We start from the raw sequence: 14743 nt of genomic DNA, 5'->3' as shown, positions 1-14743 counted from the left end.
GTGTAGCATACAATATTATTTTGGCTTGTTGACATATCCCTAAAAGGGAGGAGTGAGGGAGAATTAAAGGCTGAGGTGAAAGCATATCCTACTGCTTTGTGAATAAGCAGGAAGGTTATACCTGTAGCTCTTCAAAACAGAGCTAAGAAGGACCTGAAGTTATAATGCAGATTCAAAATAAATTCATTATTTCTAGAGAAGAATGTTGTGAGATTAACATGGCACCTTGGCATACAGTTATTGCAGTGCTGTTAATACAGGACCACCAGGAAATTTGGCCTGCAGCATAAAGGAATTGTAATAGCCTAATACCGTCGGCTTTGAAATGAAATAACTTCATGTGAATACTTAAGAGCAATGGAAAGGCTCTGAAAGGTTGAAATGCAAGAGTAATAACACCACTGGAAATGTTTAATATGTATTTCACTTCTCATTCAGAACTAATGTATTTCACATAAGAATTCCAAGTTTTCACTAGGTCACCAGTTGGGTAGAAATTGGAAAATCTTCTCTGAAGAAGGTGATGCCTAAGTTCTCCTGTGATTATAGTCCTTTGCTTTGATTACGCATATCTGCAAAACAGTGGGAGAATTATAGTTAATCCCAAACAAACAGACAACTAACAATTTACCCTAAAGCTGTGTTTGTTTGTTTTTGATTTACCAAATGCACTGATAAGTTTGTTTGGGGGCTGACTTGGGGTAAAACCAGACTTTAATTTTTAGGTGCAACAACTGCATCAAATAAACAACTATTCACCCAAACCAGCCATTTGAACACCCACTTAAATTCTTAACTAGGAGCTTGCCGCTGAGAGCAAAGAGTTTGGATGAACTTCTTCTCACAGAGGTGAGTCTTATTCCCACAGATTATTGATTTCTTTTATTTAGTTTTTATATTTGAAAAGATGAAAAATTGTTTCCAGCTTGAAACTAACTCTGCAGGAACAAGCTTTTATTAAAGGAATTTTTTTAGTGCTTTTTTTTTTGCCACATATTACTTCATTTTCTGAAATATGCTTCTGGGAGGCAATGTCAAAAGTACAATTAAATGATGCAGGACTGAGCTCTAAATGGCGGTGACAATAATTAAAATGAATTATTTCATCAAAGCTTACTTTTTTTTTTGCTTTTTCTCCCTCCCTTTCTCCCCCTATTCTGTTTGGAACAAAAACAGACTGTCCTATAATGTCCTGCTGTCACTATTTCAACAAACATTTGTCAGTAGACTCTTAATATATACTAATATTTTGAGTAGGCTTTTAATGTAACATCTTTCTCTATCCAGTTATATTTAACTATAATCTTTAATGTAGGGTCTTGCATCTCTTTTCATGCTTCTCGTTTTTATTAACTTTCCAGATATATTCAGAAATCCCCTAATTTGCATCCAACAATGACTTATGTCTTGAAGCATTAAAATGTACATTTAAAAACATTGGAGCTAATGCAGGAAGCTGATAAAATGCTATTAAAAGTTCCTGGTTTAAATATACGTGATTTGAAAAATATGAATTTTTAAGAGAGCTATTTAAAAAGAGGAAGAAATGTTCTTGAAAATTCCATTCCTTTTTTTTTTTTTTTCCTTTAGGAATTGAAAGTCCAGCAGATTAAAAAAAAAAAAAAAAAAAAAAAAAAAGAGAGAGAGAGAGAAAGAAAGAAAAGAAAGGAAAAAAGAGTCAGGTACAAAGCTGTGTGGGAAGAGTGCAGTGAATTTTCATCAGAATGCTGATGTTTATTTGAGTCTTTCAGAATAGCCAAAAAAAAAAGTTTTTTGGAGTAAGGTCTAATGTTTAGCACCCACATAGCTCTAAAGGACCTTGGTAGAGATGGTCAGAATCCAGAGAACAATGTTAATGATGGCTTGCTAACACGGTGAATCAGTAGATGTAGCTGGCTCCTTAGTTCTTGGGTTCTCTTCTTCAAGTGGCAGAAGGCGATTAGTCAGGTCATGGCAAGTCCTAACTCTGTTATAGCAATGTAAGAGCGGCCCAGCAGTGGGCTTGGGAGCCTGAGCCAATGTTCAGTAAGGTTGGATTGGAAAGAGTTTGTATGGGGGATAAGGTGGAGAAGGGTTGGTGCTTCAGAGCATGTGTAGCTGCTGTCAGTCTCGTGTGTGTTGACTTCAAAAACCAAGTCCTTTGGCCCTTTGTGCCTTCTAGGGGCATGGTTATGGGGATGCCTTAGAATACTTGTTGCTTTTCTCTTATGGATGACTGTTCTTAGTATTTCTTGCCTTTTTTTTTTTTTTTTTTTTTTTTTAAGGCCTGGTATGGGATGTTTGATCTCTTGCCAGGTGGCCTAGCGGGAATACTCTGTTCAGTTACGCAAGAAGCATGGATTTGATCCCTAACTCCTGTTACCACGCTCTTAGGAATACATGGTTACAAAAATAAAAGCATTAGCCTGCAGCCATCCTGCTGTGTGCTGTGCTCTCGTCAGATCTCACATGTTCAGCAAGGTCAGCCCTGCTCAGGACTCACGTGGTTGGGGGGTGCCGTGGGGATGTGGAAAGGAACCACAAAATAAAAGACTGTGCATGAAATGCCCTCCTCTTCTGTGCTCCACCCCAAGGATTTTCTTGTATATTTTTGTTTACCTTCTTTCTCAGATGTACCATTATTTCATAAATGTGCTTTTTTTTTTTTTTTTTTCCTATTCTTTTTAAGTGAGCTAAGGCAATTACTGTGAATATGCAAACTGCCACAGCCTGAGCACTGCACACAACACTGCAGCACTTTGTGCCCTGGAGAACCTGCAGTCCAATGGACAGCGCGGGCACGGGGTGCCAGAGGGGCTTTGGCACTTAGGAAGAGTAAGTAGTGTGATGCTGGCAAGTGGTGCTTCAAGCTGTGAGATTGGGGTGAGGAGGATGAAAGTGAAGTAGAAGCAGAAGTGGATGAGAAGGGGACTATGACAGGCGTGACATCTTATCCCAAATCCACCTCAGTAGGGTAAGGCCACAAGGTTGGGGGGAAGTGTGTGGGAGAAGTGTCTCCACAAATCTGAGTCAGAAGAAAGCTTGTGCAGAAGGGTAAGTGTTTGCTCCCTATTTCAGCCCCCTGCAACAAGAACACCTCAGAGGTAACAGAATTGCTGAATGTTATTCCTAGAACCATAGAATCATAGAATCATTCAGGTTGGAAAAGACCTCCAGGACCATCTGGCCCAACCGTCCCCTACCACCAGTGTCACCCACTGACCATGTCCCCAAGCACCACGTCCAGCCTCTCCTTGAACACCCCCAGGGATGGTGACTCCACCCCCTCCCCGGGCAACCCGTCCCAGTGCCTGGCTGCTCTTTCTGAGGAGAAATGTCTCCTCATTGCCAGCCTGAACCTCCCCTGGCACAACTTGAGGCCATTCCCTCTAGTCCTATCACTAGTTATCTGTGAGCAAAGGCCAACCCCCAGCTCCCCACACCTTCCTTTCAGGTAGTTGCAGAGAGCAATGAGGTCTACCCTGAGCCTCCTCTTCTCGAGGCTGAACACCCCCAGCTCCCTCAGCCTGTCTGTGTAGGAGAGGTGCTCCAGCCCTCTGATCATCTTTGTGGCCTCCCTTGGACCCACTCCCACAGGTCCCTGTCCTTCTGGTGCTGGGGGCCCCAGAGCTGGACGCAGGGCTCCAGGTGGGGCCTCACAAGGCAGAGCAGAGAGGCAGAATCACCTCTTTCTCCCTGCTGGCCTCGCTGCTTTTGATGCAGCCCAACAGACAGTTCTCTTTCAGGGCCACACACATCGCTGGTTCATGTTGAACTTCTTGTGAACCAACAACCCTAAGTCCTTCCCCTCAGGACTGCTCTCAACCCATTCTCTGCCCAGCCTGTATTTGTGCTTGGGATCCCAGCCCATAAGCAGGACCTTCATGTATCCTGCCTGCTCTCTAAGGCAATATCACAAAGAAACATTAAGAGTTGAGCCTGAAGCAACACCTGAGCCATAAACACTTCTAAATATTAGGTGAGCTCAATCAGGTGCCCAACTGCATTAGCAAAACCTTTCTCAGATCCAAAAAACTGCAAAAATCCAAGGAAGCCTAGAAGACGATCTGATCTGTTTTCTGGCCCTCCACTGCCCTTGTGCAGAAGCGACTTAGCCAGCTTTGCTCGAATGTTTGACAAGTGCTATTCAACAGACTACGAGAAATTTCCGGCATCTTCAAAATACAGAGTCACAGCAGCACTCTGTATTCTGCTCACCTTCCCTTTCTACATTTTCCCTTCAGGTTCTGAGTTTTATGTTGTTAAGTTCGGGTGTAAAACATTATAATAAATAATAAGTAGCAATATTTTCCATCCTAAAGATATCAAAGGTGGAAAAATATTATTGTTTCCATTTTTCTAGTGAGGAAAGTGAGGCACTAATTGCTTGCCCAAGGTGACTTTGCTCAGTAAAAGATACTGCAGCAAGAGAAAGAGCAAATTAATTTAATGTTTTGAAGGTTGGGTGTTATTTTTTTCTTGAGAAAAAGCACTCTGGTGGAAAAAGGCAGTTTCAGAAAAGTGAAAATGAGTTCAAATATAATGTGAAACTAAAAGAGCTGGCTCTTGCACATAAATTTGTGGCTGTGCTACAACAATAGATGAGTGATCAGCGTCTATTGCAATGAGGCTAGCCTACAGGAAATATATGCCTTTACTCAAGGGTTCTGCATGTAGCGGAAGAGCTTGAATGTTACTGTGATGGAAAAACTAACAGACAGAATAAGCACCCTAGAGGGAGAAAACAAGTGCCCTGAGCTGCTCTGGATCAGCCCCACTGCTCACAGTGAAGACAGCTAGCACGGACAGCAAAGCTAAGCACGCAAAGCATCTCTGCAGCCTGTAAGAAGAGTGGTAGAAACATCTGCTTTCACTTATTCCACAGGCCGAGGGAAAAAGCAGGTCTGCACTGAGGTTGAGGGAGGGTATGAGCTGCTGCCCTGCCATGGCAGAACAAAGTGCCTGAAAGGATCTCTTTGCAGGAAGCCTGACCAGTGTCTCCTGCTGGTATCAGCTTGGGCAGTGACACTGGGAAAGACAAGAGGCATTTTCCAAACCAGCAGTGATTGCATTTCCTAATTGCAAAGCCCATGGGATGCTGTCATGCATGACTTGACACACCACTAGGTGCTTCTTTGTGCACGCTGTGACTGTATCTTACTGACTCGATGAGAAGGACCTCTGTCTAAATCTTCCCTTCCCTGGGCAGCAATGCCTGTGAGCATTCCTTTTGTTAGTGGAGAAAAACACTGGCCAGTTTTATTTTCATTTGCTGCAACTTGCTGATGCAAAGCAGAGAAAGGGAGAGCGCGGCGGCCGTAGGTGTCAGTCAGCTCCCTGAGGGCAGCACTTGCTTCAGCGCAGGAGCCTGTCCTCGGGAACACTGAAGATCACGCAGCAAAATGTTATGAAATGCAAACATTATTAAGGAGAGAAAAGCAATTGCGCCCATTGTTCCTCTGGCCGGGGACGGCGTCGCTCAGCCTCCAGCAGCCAATTGTGTGGGCTGAGGCGAGCAGTCAGCCGGAGACGTGTCCCCAGCCTGCCTGCGCGGCTGCACAGAGCGTGGCGCAAAGCCGCCGCTCTTCTGATGTGCCTCCAGATTATTTCGGTGCCGTTAACACCTACTCATTCCCAGTCAGTTAGGTCTCGTCTGCACAGCGAAGATGTTTGATATGTGACAGGGTTACGCGGGAGTTCACGACGATTTACAGCACCTCGCCCACTACCAGGGTCTCCCTGGTGGTTTGTCCAGTCCACCGCTATACCCTGCTGTCACTTCTCCTGTTGTACCCTGCTGCTCTGCTGCTCATCCATCTCTCTGTCTTTCCTTTGTCCACTTCTTTTAGCTCTCTTTCTGCCTCGCACTGAGGGATTTTGCAAACCTGCTGTTTTGTCATCCTCAGCATGGCTGGGAGGGAGGACATGGGAAGGGGCCGCGTCAGCCTGCCATCCCCTCGTGCTTCCTCTTGAATTTTATAAATGCACCGAACTGGATTTTTATCTGAGCAGCAGAAAGCATTTCGAGGGCTTTCCGTCAGCAGTATATAAATAAAAATGGATCAGAATAGATTGGATTGTTCCTTCTTACATCCGCTTCCCTATTTTGTTTCTGACAGGTCCCGACACCCACACACACGCTCCTTGCTCAGACTCCACCACATCTCCTTTTTTGTCTGCTTTGAGTTTTTGGCAGGATTTCACATTCCCAAGAACCTCCTTCCCTTACGGAGAGTGTTCAAAGCTCTTCACCGGGTTCTTAGCTCTGAGGCCATGCGCCCTCACGCTCTCCATGCCGATGGACCTGGCCAGGCTGCTGATCGCCTTCGGAGGTCCGTGTGTCAGACAGCCCCTCCGCCTCAGCCTGCAGCAAGCATTGCTGGCTGTGCTTACCCTGCAAAGGAGCGGGACCAAGCCAGAAACCTGCACCAGGTAATTTAAGCAATGGGTTTACCCTTTTTCGAGTTGATTATGCATGAGCATAATCATCCTGCTTGAGCATAAGCATCCTGCTTTCTTCAAGCATACCCACTGTTTGAAGAGGCTTACCCATTCTTTTTTTCTTTGCGCATTGTTTTTAATGCTATAAATGTTCCCTGGGTGCATTCAGAATCTGGTATTTGCTATTCAAATGGCGCTAAGTTTCAACTGTTTGAGTAAATCTCTAAGAAGCGTGGCTGAGCTGGCAAACACCTCCATCATGTGCAGCACACACCCCTTCAAACCATGGTTGGGATATTTACTGATGCAGGACTGAAATCCACTTGCCGTGAGTATTTGTGCAGCTCGCTTGAATGTTTGCATACAGGGGAGTGAGTATAAAAGGGACACTGGAACAGACTAGGAGAACGTACTTTAAAAAAAAAAAATCTTTATTTAATACAAATCTTTGTTTTATACAGTCAAAATGTGAATTGCCCAACGCTAAACGTGAGCGCTGGAGAGACAGCGGGCACAGCGAGGGCGCTGGGGGCCCCCGACATGGCGGCCGCCCCCTCAGGGGTGCCGAGCGCCTCGCGCCCCTCGCCCCACCCGCCTCGCGCACGCATGCGCACAACCCCGCAGCGACTGAAGGAAATGTCCGGAGCCGGGCGGAAGTGACGCGCGAGTAAGGGCGGAAGCGGGGCAGTGTCGCCGGGGTGTGGCCGGCTGGCGGCAGGTGAGGGGCGCGCCGGGCCCTCCCCCTCCCCCCTTCCCCTCCTCTCAGCGGCGGTGACCGTTAACGGCCGCCCGGTGCCGGCGGGGCTGCTGCTGACAGGAATCGGGCTCGGTCCGTCAGCGCTGGGCTGTGGGGCGGGCTGGGAGCCCTCAGGGGGGGCAGGGCAGGGCAGGGCGGGGGGGAGCGGCGCGTTGGCAGCCAGCCCTGTGAGGGGCTCCCGGGGTCAGCGCGGAGCTGAAGGGGAAAAAAGCAAAAAAAGTCGTCCCAGATGCAGGGCTGGAGGGCTCCGGGGTGTGGGTTGAGCGACTCTTGCTCAGAAAGTTAGCTCACGGCTTGTGGATGAGTCGTGGGGGGCTCTGCCTCCTTCCCATCACCAAGTATTTAGGTTTATTAGCTAATTCAACAAACGCCACAGACCGTATAGAAAAGGCTTCTGGTCCAGCAGGGCATCAGCGCGGCTCGCTGCCTGGAGTGCTGCCAAATCTGTTCAACTACGTGTGGCCTTCAAATTGCACGAGGGCAGCCTGCCCCGATCCCGGCCCGATGAGCTGTGGTGGTGTGATTATTTGTTAAATAAAGCCGTGTTGTCGCTGCTTGCAAGCGAACCCAAACGCTGCTGTGATAAATGTGCTTACTGTATTAATTTTTCTGTGTTCAAAATAAAGAATGAGTCAGGCAGCGGTAAAAAGACCACGGGGCTGTTAGATGGAGCTGTGTGTACAAAGGAAGGCTGCTGGTGGACGCAAGGAGCATTGTGAATCCATATCCAGCACTGATGAGTGTTGGTATTTATTTTAGTACTGAACAGAAGCCCCGTCGTGATGGGGTTTTCCCAGTTTTTTATGGCCTGGTTTAAACGTGGAGTGGTTGGGCAGCACCTGGATTTTCCCGGGGGCTTCTCACCCCTTCAGGAGAGGATGCTAATTCTTGACCCCGCTCACTTCCAGTCTGGCTTCCAATGAGGAGTGTAGGATGGTGCCAGCTGTGGCAGTGGCACTTCACGTGGTTCAGGCAAATGTCAGTGAGGAGTTGGCCAGAGTTGACGTATTTCTTTCAGCTGGGCTGCGCAGTAGGTGTTGCTGGCGGTGCTTTGCAGACCTTATTCCTGGAACAGATGAAGCAGAAGCTAAAACTAACCCTATTTCGTGCCAGTTCTCTGAAGAAGAGAGGCTTCCTTGAGCAGTGAAAAGAAACAGAGTGGATGCTGCTGCTCTTGCCAGGGGCAAGGGCTGGAGGCAAGCTGACTTTGGCATGTCCTTGTAGAGGCTTTCTGCATTTTTGCCTGTCCTGGGAGTCAGAGGTGCTCCAGTCAAGTGTCCACTAGGCTTTCTGTTAGGAAGGTTGGCAGGGGGCTGACAAGCTCTCCTGGTATTTAATTAAGTCTGTCTTGTCTGAGCAGCAAAGCTGGGATGTAAAAGCTGCCCAATACCCTTCTTTATTCCTGAAACGCTTTGGTTGGGGGAAATCACCGCGCCTCCAGAGCCCTCAGGCGGAAAAATGCCTGAAGCATTCCCAGAGCAGCACAGCCTGTTCTACTCCTGTGTCCTTCTTCTATCACTCCGGATATCTAAACTGAGTTTTTAATCTTCATTCCTTCAGATAAAAAGTGCTGTTCTTTTCTCTCAATTCTGAAGTTGGTTGGCAGGAAAACCGACAGCAGATAATCTCTGGGAATTACTCTGCAGCCTGGCTTCTGGGTTTGGTAATACCAGGTAACTGTAATCAACGCGTGCCCAGCCTGAGTGGTGAAAGAGAAGGGCAGAAATTGAGGGCTGGGGTGAAACAGTACTGAGATAAGCCTGGAAGCAAAGCAGATTATTATTATTGTTATTTTTAAGATTAAAGATAGTGTGTAGAGGAAGAGGAAGATTATGTCCGAAATTGTGATATTTCCCGTGGCCATGGTGTATGAGCTTGAAGAGAATCATTTTTATCACTCAAAAAGCAATTTCTGCAACTAATCAGCTCTGCTCAGCCCCCTTCACAAGATAACCTTTGCCAGAAAATAGTCCATCCAGCACTTTGTTTAGCGGGCTATTGATTTTCCAGGTGGTTCTTTTGACCCAGCTTTTTGTCAGCTCTGGTCATCCGGGCCATCCTGTAGGGATATTCCGTCTAGCAAACGAAACCAGGCTTGATTCCTTACAGTGAGTGAGTTCCCCTCCTGCCATCTTGCAGTTCCCTTTGCTTCTGAGTGTATAAGCCAGGCCGGAACTGGTGTACTGAGTCTGCTTTGATTTGGAAGTTGCTTTGATTAAATATCTCAGGATCTGTGCTAACACAGTGCGTATGGGGCCTGAGTGCTGTAAAACTCCAGAACTTTGAGTACTGAAAGTGAAGGAGGGGGAAAAAAAAATAACATTGCTGGTTAGGGTTTGAGGGAGCAAGATATGGTGGTAGTGGTTAGGGCTGCAGCAAAGGTCTCTCTGTAGGTGACTTAAGTTGAGTTTTGTAACAGAATTAGAGGGAAAATTAACAGGAAAGTGCAGTGCTTTTGGAGTTATGTACTTGTTGCTGTGGTCTGATAGTTAAATGGAGTAGCTCTTCATTTTACTGAACCAAGTTTTCTGCAGGAAGCTCTCCAGCAGTGCTTGAGCTAGCCTGCTTGTGGAACACTCCAATATTTTAGAGATCTTACTGCAGGGAAATGGCCCTCAAAGGGACTTTTGGCACAGCCAGCAGTTTAGGAATACGAAAACGAAGTGCTCCCTTTTAGGAAACTGAATGGAGAGATGCATCAGCATGCCTGGGCTGGGACTCTCAGCCTTTGTTTCAATGTCTGCGCTGTAGGTGTAGCTAAGCTAGCTGCTTAGCCTCCTCTTAGAAAAGGGGAGAAAGAGAAGGCAGGCAATTAGCGAGCACGGTCCTTCTGGACAATTTTAGGTGGCTGCCTTAGAATAAGAGCAATTATTCATTAGAGCACCTGGTTATCTCCATTAACGATGAGAGGCAAGGATGACAAGAGCAGGGCAGGTTATCTGACGAGCCCTAGCTATCAACGTCTGTCCATCAAAGTGAGCTGTATGAATCTAGCTGAAGGAAGCTGTTTTCAGCCTCAGCATAGAGGACAGGGCTTCCTCAGCGAGATGCCGCAGCCGCCAGCTCGGTGCCTCGTGGCAGTGAGGACCGCTGGCTGCTCCTCTCAGAGCAGAGCCCTGCGCTGGGGGGAGAGGTTGTTGTGAAGGCACCAGTGGCTCAGAGGCCATCCTCGCTTGTGGGGCTTAGAGGATTGAAGTGCCCCTCTGAATTCTTTAAGTCCTTACTGCTCAGGTTCTATTTACAAAATATTCCTGTATAATAAATAGCGTTTCTGTCTTCTGGAGAGTTAATATCATTTGATTTTACTTTATCCAACTTTAAATGTCAAGTATTTTGCCATTTGCCCAGGAGTTGCCATACGCTATTATAAAGCTGGACTCCGAGATCTCAAATCTCGACTCTTTCTCATTATGCTAAGTGGGATAGGGCAGAGCAGCATGTAGGAAAACAGCAAATATAAGTGTCTCTGAGTAGTTTTTAGGGGAGGAGGGTGTCTGCGTTTGAGAATGAGCACCAGGCCTGCTAATGGATAGCTTCAGGCCTGTGGTTGTCCCATCCAAGAGACGATGCTGCTGGTGGGAAACCAAATCCTCCAGTTTATGTGTGTTTAGTTACTCAGCAGTAATGTCTTTACCTTAACATCACGTTGCTCCAAGCCTTTTGCAGCTGCAATAGCTCCTGTTGCTTTCAAATCAAAGTTTCCAAGCCGAAAGTATAAACGAGCTTTGGCTTTTTGAGAAGGAAGCCTTAAGTACTGGGCTCATGCTTTCCAAGTAGGTTTTTGACGGGCTGGTGCTTTTGCTTTGATAGCTGTGAGTGCTCAGGAAGGACTACGTGCAGATAGCCGTGTACTCCAGGAAGAGCAGAGTGGGACAAACAGAGAAGCAGCTGCTGGTGTTTGTTGGGCTTTGACATTGCCCGTGGTCCAGGGAGACGTTTTCCTGTCAGGCACCCAGTTCACAGAAACCATGTCAGCAAGCTGCTGTTTTGTTCCAAAGCAGCCTATTTGTTGTGTTCTGCCTCCGGAAAGTGTACAGCTTTGATTTTGGGATGCAGACTTCATACCAGAGGCTCCCTCTCTGCTTGCAGAAGTGAGTATCTTCACAGCATTACCTTAATACCTTTTTCTAGTAACATGTCAGTGGGCTGGGCAAAGCATATGCTGCACACTGAATGGATTCAGCTCACAAAAAGGCACCAAGGGCTGTAGTTAAGGCTCAACGTGTTCTTCTGGTGGTGCCTGGATGTGCAAGGTACCGCGTGTGTGCTGACTGCCACGTGGATGTGTGGAACCGTGTGGCTTTTATCGCTGGGCCTGGTGGTTAGCAGGGGCCTTGTACCAGTGTGGCAGAAAAAGCTTTTCCTTTTCCCACAGCTGCTGCTAGGACAGAATCCCAGAACCATCTAGGTTGGGAGAGACCTCCAAGATCACCTGGGTGAGGTTCCTTCAGTGATGGAACCCACTGCTGCCAGTTCCTAGCAGGATAGTGGCCACAAGGCCAGGCTGGAAGTGGGAGGCTGATGAACCTGAGTAAGTATCTTACCCTCTAAACCTGGAGCACAGGATTAGGTGTGGCTTTTACAGCTGAGTTAGCTTTGTCACACAGATTTGGCCATGATGTCTTCAGCTCCTTTCAGTGGGAGGGAGACTGAGATCTTCTAAAGCTTCTCAGTTTCTAGCACCACTTGGCAGTCTTTGTGGCTGGGGATCTCTGGCTGGCCACTTTAATTCACTGATGGAGAGCAAGCAGGGTGGGCACAGCTGGAACTGAGAGCTCTCTTGCTCCAGAAATGGCACTGGGAAGTAAAATCCTAATGGGAACCAAGCCCTGCAAAGATGGAGAAACCCCACTCTTTATGGCTTTGTCTAAAATAGCTACTGGAGGTCCTGAGAGCCAAAACAGTCGTGTCTGCAGTGGAGTTTGAGGATGCTACTATGAGAGATGTCTAGTAACATGAGCGCCCTGGTGGAGTACAGCCTGCTACGGGGCCTAATTACGGGCTTATTAATGCTTTCTTTCATCACAGCCTTCCAGCCTTCAGCTGGTGATTAGACCTATTTTTAGGGGCAGAGTTCCTTAATATTCAGCACAGTGCACCTCTCACCAATCAAATCAGTACCATCTGCATCTTTGATTGCTGCTTAATAACACTGTAGAACATGTTTAATTAAAAAATATAAATAGACTTTTCATCCTTTTAACTTAACAAAGTGCTTCTCTCCTCCTCCCTTCCCTGCTGTTCCAAACCTTCCCCCCCAAAAAAAAAAAATAAAAAATAAGTAATGTTGACTTACCACAGGGACTGTGGTGAAGCTCTCACCTCACTCCTGGAAGTACCTCCTGCTCTCCTAGCCAGGAGCACTCAGTCATCTGCCCTCCGCTGTGCTGGAGGACCAGATTTCAAGTCCTGCAGTTAGTGCCACCACAGGGCAGAACAGTCACTTGCTGCTCGGTAAAAGAGGGCTTGCACCTAGGCTCTTGTGCTGCACTTACACCAGAGTGGAGGCAAGTCGCAGCTTTTATTTCAGTTGTGTGTTTGTGTCTGTGAGTGCAGTGCACACATCTCATTCTGTCCATATGCTCTGGAGGAGCAGATGCAATGACACGTTTTTTGTCATATAACAATGACATGTTAATTTTTTTTAGGGCATACTCTAGGCAAGCTTCTGTTACAGCCAAGGTATAGCTTGAATATACCAGCAGACTTGCTCATGATTTGAAATTCTCTGGGAAGCCTGTAGAGCAAGTAGAAAATGAGGGCGAGGTAGTGTTGGAAGTACGCTGCAGTACTTCAGTCTGCCACAAAGGAAGAGATCAGTGGTAGAAGTTCGTGATGAGCCATGCAGCAGCCACTGTAGCTGCTGAAAGCTTTGTGAGCGCTGAAATCTGCGTGGGGTATTGAGAGCCATGAGCTGATGTGCGCAGCGTTAGAGCAGGTGAAGGTAAGAATCCCCCTGAACCAAGTCACAGGCATGGCTTTCCTCTGCCAAAGGAGACAGTGATTGTGCTAAGCTCTGCCCAACGCCCGTCTCTATTCCATCTTTTGGGTGTTTAATCGTAGACAAGTCACAAATAAACTCTGGGTTGTTCCCAGCCTGGAGCCATCCCGGTGGTGGTGCAGCAGCACGCGGTGGAGGTGTGCCGATGTGTTTCACTGCGTGCTGCTGGTCGCCGGGTCCTTGCAGGCGGTCATTGATCTTTTATTAGCGCCCTACAAAAGAGAGGCATAGGGCTGGAGAGAGCCTCTCAGTTCTTTTCGGAGCTGCTACTGCACGTGGGAATTAAAGGCCGTCGGTTCGTGCCACCGTTGCAGTGCAGTGACAGAAGCAGCAGCACAGTAATTGCCGAAACTGCTCTCGCATCTTTGAAGAACACACACTGATTTTTTTAGTTTCTTTTTCCAGAGTATTTAAGCACTATTCTTCCCCTGACCTCTCGGAGCACGTTAAGGAAGCAAGTATTGTTGGTGGCTTGCTTTTATTCTCCCTTTATTTTCACTGTTAAGTATGCATCTGCGAAGTGCTTGTATGTAGCCTTACAGTCTCTGCCAGCGTTGAGGAGAGCCCAATTATTAATACCTGCCTCTTTTTATATTCCCTTGAAAAATTAAGCTTTTATAAGGTTGTGAGGTTTTTTTGTTTGCAGATAATCATCTCAGAGAGCGGTCCTCCACAGTGCATTACTTTCTGAAGAACTTGGAGGAGTTTTCTTTCTTTTAGAGGCTCTGTTTGCTCTGTAACAAGTTACCTTGGGCTTAGCCACAACGTACAGAGTTTTATTCTTGGGTCCAGGGGGAAGTAATGCAAGGGGTTAGCAAAGCAGGGGGGGTGTTTCTCTGCTTCAATTGGATGCTTCCGTCCCTGGCTTCAGAGAAGCAAATCTGTGTGCCATTGGAGTATTAGATGTGGCTGTGGTGGCTGAACAGAATGACTGGTTGCTGACAGCTGGAAAACCTGGAGTGCTCAGCCCTTCCCTGTCCTGGTGTCGGTTTTCTTGGGGAGGTGAGGCAGTCTGTGGGAGGATGATGTTGTGTTTCCCTTTGCTGGTGTGAACGTTGGAAGCAGGAAGGAGAGACCAGCTTTGAGCACAGAGGATGGAGCAGCCCTGACAAGCTTTATCCCAGCTTCGTTGAGGTTAAAGGCGCGGACAGCTTCAGGCAGAAGTGCAAATGTGAGCAATCCTGAGCTCCAGTCAGAACTTCCAAATCGGGAGCACGTAAGCAGATGGTGCAGTGAGAAAACAACCTCTTTCTCTTCCTTTGCAACTTAATAAGGCAAATGAGGTTATTATATAACACCAGAACACATTTGTCTTGATCATGAAACTTGACGTCGGAAAAATAATTGAATCAGAAGTGGCTGGTGCCCCAAGATACTGCAGCTCTTCTCCAGAGCCTCTTTGATCACAGAAAAAAAAAAAGTGCCTTCTTGCTGTTTGTTGTGCTTTGTGTGACCCACAGGTGGTCGTAGCACTAATGATTAAATCTCCTGGGTGATCTGACATCTGCTTTTCTGAATCGTGCTCACTTTGGGGTTTTATGTGCCTGTTTCTGACTACAGCATCA

General features: G+C 47.0%; 1 protein-coding gene across 9 annotated transcripts in view; it reads left to right on the top strand.

Annotated features, from left to right (window-relative positions):
• The window catches only part of WASHC1 (WASH complex subunit 1), a 63712-nt gene that overhangs the window by 19508 nt on the left and 29461 nt on the right, over positions 1 to 14743 (top strand). For 5 of the 9 annotated variants that reach the window (XM_032207698.1, XM_032207695.1, XM_032207696.1 and 2 more), the window contains one exon: positions 726 to 849. The exons of 1 other annotated variant lie outside the window; for it this stretch is intronic. Coding sequence is in view for 1 of the 8 variants with exons in the window: in XM_032207694.1 (XP_032063585.1) it covers positions 11699 to 11708 (10 nt within the window). In the remaining 7 variants the exon portion in view is untranslated. Of the gene's footprint in view, positions 1 to 725; positions 850 to 6388; positions 6412 to 7090; positions 7139 to 11617; positions 11709 to 14743 lie in introns of those variants that run through there. 3 more of the 9 variants (XM_032207703.1, XM_032207699.1, XM_032207694.1) reach the window with 3 other exon arrangements.

Source organism: Aythya fuligula, chromosome 1 (genome assembly GCF_009819795.1).
Source record: "Aythya fuligula isolate bAytFul2 chromosome 1, bAytFul2.pri, whole genome shotgun sequence".
Classification (NCBI taxonomy): Eukaryota; Metazoa; Chordata; class Aves; order Anseriformes; family Anatidae; genus Aythya; species Aythya fuligula.
This window is presented reverse-complemented; position numbering and strand designations above follow the sequence as displayed.